This window comes from Triticum dicoccoides, chromosome 2A (assembly GCF_002162155.2).
Source record: "Triticum dicoccoides isolate Atlit2015 ecotype Zavitan chromosome 2A, WEW_v2.0, whole genome shotgun sequence".
NCBI lineage: Eukaryota > Viridiplantae > Streptophyta > Magnoliopsida > Poales > Poaceae > Triticum > Triticum dicoccoides.
Genome location: NC_041382.1, coordinates 785,843,170 through 785,848,795, shown reverse-complemented (window position 1 = coordinate 785,848,795; position 5,626 = coordinate 785,843,170). Strand labels below are relative to the sequence as shown.

General features: G+C 47.7%; 1 protein-coding gene across 1 annotated transcript; it reads left to right on the top strand.

The window, feature by feature from the left end:
* The first annotated feature begins 628 nt into the window (after positions 1 to 628).
* Positions 629 to 1,821, top strand: LOC119358489. Its single transcript, XM_037625010.1, has 2 exons — positions 629 to 1,043; positions 1,181 to 1,821. Exons 1-2 carry the CDS (start codon positions 818 to 820, stop codon positions 1,819 to 1,821), a joined length of 867 nt encoding a protein of 288 aa, XP_037480907.1. The 5' UTR covers positions 629 to 817.
* The last annotated feature ends 3,805 nt before the right edge of the window (positions 1,822 to 5,626 follow it).

Below are 5,626 nucleotides of genomic sequence, written 5' to 3'. Positions count from 1 at the left end.
GGCCACATGTGGCCCACTGGCACACACACGCTCACCCCTTTCTATCTATTTCACCTTCCAGGTCCACCGATACTCATGTATCAGGTGTGACATTTGCCTCCCCTTGAGCGCGAGCGTCTTCATCCCAATAGCTTGCCTCCGGGTAGCGCTGACGGAGCACAGAATAATCCTCCCAGGTCGAGGATTCAGGAGCTAACGAAGACCACTGAACTTTGACCTGCACAATTGAGTTGTTGCCTTTCTTCACCATGCGACGTTCGAGAATGGCAATAGGTTGTACCGGTGCCGCTGTGAGGTTCGGTGCACGGGGTAGCTCTGAGAAAACTGGACTGTAGTCCGGAGTGAAGGGCTTGAGCTGCGAGACATGAAAAACTTGGTGTATGCGACTGTCGTCCGGCAACTGGAGCTTGTAAGCCAAAGGACCAATGCGTTCCAGAATCTGAAATGGACCAAAGAACTTGTACGCCAATTTGGGGTACGGGCGGTTAGCCACTGTTGACTGTGTATATGGCTGAAGCTTGAGCAGCACTGAATCACCCACTTCGAAGGAACGCTCTGTACGATTGCGATCAGTCTTTTGCTTGCACCTGTTTTGAGCCCGCGCCATTTGGTATCTCAGAGCCAGCAAAATTTCCTTAAATTGTGTTCCGCCGCGGTCCTTCCTACTCCCTTGGTCAGATCGGTAACATCCACCGCCGCAGGTGCGATTTCACTCCGGTGAGGTCGCTCGAAATCCTCGGCGGGGTTCGATCTACTCGGGGCTGGAGCCACGGCGCCCTCCAAGCCCTCAGCGCAGGCAAGGCAGGTGATAGCCGCCATGGAAACTCAGACAGCCAACCTCACCGCCCTGATGGAGAAGCTCCTGTCTAGATTCGACGAGGAGAGGGACTTGGCAGACAAGCGAGCAGAGGCGCAGACGGCGTTCAACACTCAGGTCTCCCACGAGTTGCAGAGCTTGTCGAAGCAGATCGGCCTTACTCAAGCAGAGGTCGATGACGTGCGTAAGGCTGCGTCCGCGTCCGCGTCGTCAACCCCATCCACGGGTTCCAGGTGGACGATCCATCGACGGCGGTGCTACACACACCTGCCGTGCGGACGGGGCCTCCACCACCACCACCCGATCCGCGCGTCGCGTCTCCGCCAAGCGCCCTGCCCATACCGCAGACTATCGCGGGGTCAGCGCCGCTCGCACGGCTCACAAACGAAGGGCCGCCACTTCTATCCAAGCCAGATGACCAGATCGGGTTGCCGGAGCGGGGGTTTCAGTCAGCACCAGCGCCACGGGAGGAGTACTCCGTCAGGCGACCCAAACATCATTTCCCTCGTTTCGATGGTGCTGCCCCCCGTGTTTGGCTGGATCATTGCTTGGCTTACTTCGAGCTCTACCATGTGCCACAACACAACTGGGTGGCAACATCAGCACTCTACGTCGAAGGCCATGCCGCTCTCTGGCTTCGGGCCTTCCGTCAGACGCATCCAGTGATCACTTGGGATTTGTTTCGCCGGGCAGTGGAAGAGGAATTCGGCCCTGAGGAGTTCGAGTCCTTGATGCATGATTTGTTGCAGCTTCGACAGACAGGCACAGTCGCAGAGTACAGGCAGCAATTTGAGGTGCACATGTACAACATGATCGCACTCGACGCCACATTGAGCTCCAAATTTTTTGTCACCCAATTTTTGCTCGGCCTCAAAGATGAATTGCGAGCCGCGGTGCGCATCCAAGCACCGACCAGCATTACCAGAGCCACCGTATTTGCACGCATACATGAGGAGGAATTGGACATTCAGCGCCCTCGCCTACGACTCACACCTGATACATGAGTATCGATGGACCTGGAAGGTGAAATAGATAGAAAGGGGTGAGCGTGTGTGTGCCAGTGGGCCACATGTGGCCAGGTGTGTGTGTGCAAGTATAAGAGACCTACCCTGTACTCCGTGGAGGATATGAAATAAGAAAAGTCTAGTTGCCCTCATCCCCTTTCTATCTATTTCACCTTCCAGGTCCACCGATACTCATGTATCAGGTGTGACATTCTCTTTCCTTCCTCCCCCGTCTGGTTCCTTGACGGTACCACGTTGCGGAAGTTGGTAGTGGCATCAGCGTCCTCCATGACACACAACAGCGGTCCCAGCGTGAGCCGCGGCTGGACCTACCTAGTCGCGCGGCGGTGGCCTAACCTGTGTGCATGACGTGCATTCTCAGTGTGAGTACCTGCATGTGTGCGTCATTCGATCCATCCGGTGTGATTGCAGGGATTGAACTCTTACTCTGTGGTGCCACTCGTCCATACACTTCTCAATTCAATCAGAGCAAATGAGGGAGTAGATTCATGGTGATGTTGGTACACTATGGCTTACTTGAGCGTAACTCTGGGTTCGCCTATGACACCTGCCTCGCCACCTTCGTCTCGGACTACCACCACAGGGTATGATGATTAACTAATGAGTCAGGCTGTAGTCGTCCGATCTTTCGCACTTATCAGTACATCTTGTTGACCCTCTGTTTTTTCTTCTTCTTCGGTTTTCTCCAGCATATTGACATCGAGCACAGGCCACAGGGGCACACTGGAGTTCCACGGGAGGACCGTCATGCTCGACCAACAATCTGGGTTAACACGTGAACGACGCTCAACTTTCTGGTCTCAGTTTAGATAAACCGCATACGTGCGGGGATGGGTTCAGATAGTAGTTTTGTTCTGTTGCTCCTTGTTAGTGAGTTCTTATTGGTTGATCATGAGATTGTTGTATAGTATTGCCCTGTATTTGCTAGGTCAGATAGTCCTTTGTGTTAGTAGTCTTGAAAGTCATGGAAGCTAGTATATACTTGTGACTAAGTTGAAAGTTTTAAACTAAATTGTACCTGTTCTGATTTATCTTCTAGAGAAAATATTATTAGAACCTATACAATACATGTGAAATGGGTTAGTAATTAAATAGTTAGCTGCAGTAAAATATTTTCAATAGCCGATGCTCCCCCAGTATTGCTATTTTATTTTGTAGTTCTGAGCTCGTGGCAACTCTGTTTGTGGGTGTGTGAATAGATTTGCAAGTGATTTGTTGTTGTAGAACTACAGTTGGAGTTTTATGAGTGATTCAACATGATTTTGGCAAGTTACTAGTCGAGAACTTATTCACTACACTCGTTTGTGGCAATCGGAAGTGATACTGACAATATGTTAATGCAAATTACTGTCAAAGCAAGCAGACATTACAACTAAACATCATAGCCTAAACGAGCTTTTTATTCGGCCTGTGACAATCGGCCATCGCGTAATTATAAGTAATTTATTTTGAGATGGAAGTGTCTTATTGATCACATCCAATCAATGTGTGCCAAGGATTACAACGAAGCTATGCAAAAGTTGTTCATGGTTTCTTTACTGTTCTAGGCTGCTTTACGGTTTCTTCCTTTGTGGCTTTGTCGAATATACTATTTTTTGCACCATTTTGATTTGAATCTAATATTTCAAATGACCTTTGTTGCTCACAAATATGACATGTTTAGTTATGTTCATATCACTTATTAGACAAGTACTACATGTCTTTTTATTTAAGATCCAACCTAAAGCCCTGAGTTATACCTTGCATGTTGTTCTTTGGTAGATGGTTTCTTGTACTCATTCATACTGCCATATTTATGTCTTTGTTTCTGATATGCTGATTTGTATGTCATCTTTTATGAAGTTGATATGGACAAAGGAGGATCAAAAGAACTGTAGCTGCCTTCAAGAAGTCATGAGAAGAGGCATCCAACAAAGTTTCCATGTTTTCATGAAGGTGGGAGCTAAGAGTCACACCAATAAAGTCTCTATTGATGACTTCCAAAAATAAAATAAAAAAGATTTATTGGCTGATTATGTAGCTTGTGTTATTTTGGACGGGTCATGTAAGTGTGATGTGTATGCTATTTAGAGGCAAGTTGGCTTGTAATGTGATGGGAAAATTGTTCAATGTAAAGATGTGCTTAAAAAGACCACAAGCCCACAATAAGTTTTGAATTAGACCAGGCCAAACTAATATTATAGGAAAAAGTATAAGGAAACTAATTCTTAAAAAGGCTAGCACAAAATGGCAATTACTACATAAAAGGTGGGCCAAAACAGCCACTATTGGTTGCAAATTGGCTATGGCCCACCAAAAAATTTGATCCAAAAATAAGAAATTAGCTAAGTTATTGGGCTTGGCCCATTTGGAAACCTGGTGCGCATTATCCCACCAAAAAATCTAGTGACGACAGCTTCATCACTAAAGGTCCCATATGTGGTGATGTTTTTATGCGTGCCGCGTCACTTGGAGTGATCTGTGACGGGGATTCCGTGACGATGGTAGTGATGCCTGGAAAATGTCACCCATGAGTATTTGTGACATTATTAGCTATTACGTGACATTTTTTAGCTCGTCACGGTAGGTCTGGTCTCTTGTCCTGAGTCACGTGGAGTCTGGGAGTAGCAGCGATGCTCATGGCGTATCTCAAGTCCAATGTACAAGGAGGTTCGATGCATGGATGAATTCAAGGTGGTGAAGAATATTCGCCAAGGTGGAGTTTGTTAGAGTTGTGTCGAATATTATTGTACAAGGTAGGTTACAGTTGGACTTGGTTTTGGACTGTGTAGACAGGGTAGGAGTTGTGTCCTAATAGGACACCTGTATCCTAGGCCTCTCATATATATCGGGGGTAGACACACGATGTAACCTATGCCAACATAATAGAACGGGCACGCGGGGGAGCCGGCGGCGTATGCCGGCGCCCGGGCGGCCGGGGTGCGGTATTGTGACGGTGTCATGGGGAGGAGCGCCCGTAGTCAGGCCCCGGGGATGTAGCCATGATGGTGAACCTCGTTAACAAATCTCGGTGTTGTGCTTGTGTGATTGCTTGATCCTCGGTAGATCGACGGTGGCCTCGAAATTATTCTAACACAAGTCTATGCAAAAGCCAAAGAAGTTGATTCTGAATCAAGGAACAACAAGGACTAGGAGAAAATGGATTGCTCCTGAGTGTGAGATGGTTTAAGGTGAATGCCGATGGGGGATTCTCTAGAGATGGCAGTAAGGGTGCAACAGCGGTTGTCTGTCTTAATAAATCTGGCCAGTTTCTGGAAGCTTCCATGGTTGTGATTGAGGGCCAAACCGATTCGTCTTGCATTGAAGCTACAACATGTAATGAGGGTTTTGCACTTTCTCAAGATCTCAACATTGATGTGGTTAAAATGGAAACAAACTGTCTACAGGAGGTGACAAGTTATCACAAGAAGGTTTTGTGTTCCTATACGGTGATCTTGAGAGAGATGGAGTTAGTAGCTCACTAGAATAGGGAGACCATAACAGAAGCACATAGCTTGGCTAAGGTTGCGTCATGTTTTTGCTGGGGATCGTAGCAGAAATTTAAAATTTTCTACGCATCACCAAGATCAATCTATGGAGTAATCTAGCAACGAGGGAAGGAGAGTGCATCTACATACCCTTGTAGATCGCTAAGCGGAAGCGTTCAAGTGAACGGGGTTGATGGAGTCGTACTCGTCGTGATCCAAATCACCGATGATCCTAGCGCCGAACGGACGACACCTCCGCGTTCAACACACGTACGGTTGGGAGAGACGTCTCCTCCTTCTTGATCCAGCAAGGGGGG

Bases quoted from the DNA above. Each gene is read 5' to 3' on its own strand.
- LOC119358489 (XM_037625010.1), top strand. From the start codon at position 818: ATGGAAACTCAGACAGCCAACCTCACCGCCCTGATGGAGAAGCTCCTG. The intron at 1,044-1,180 runs GTTCCAGGTGGA...TCGCGGGGTCAG, and splicing joins GTCGTCAACCCCATCCACGG to CGCCGCTCGCACGGCTCACA.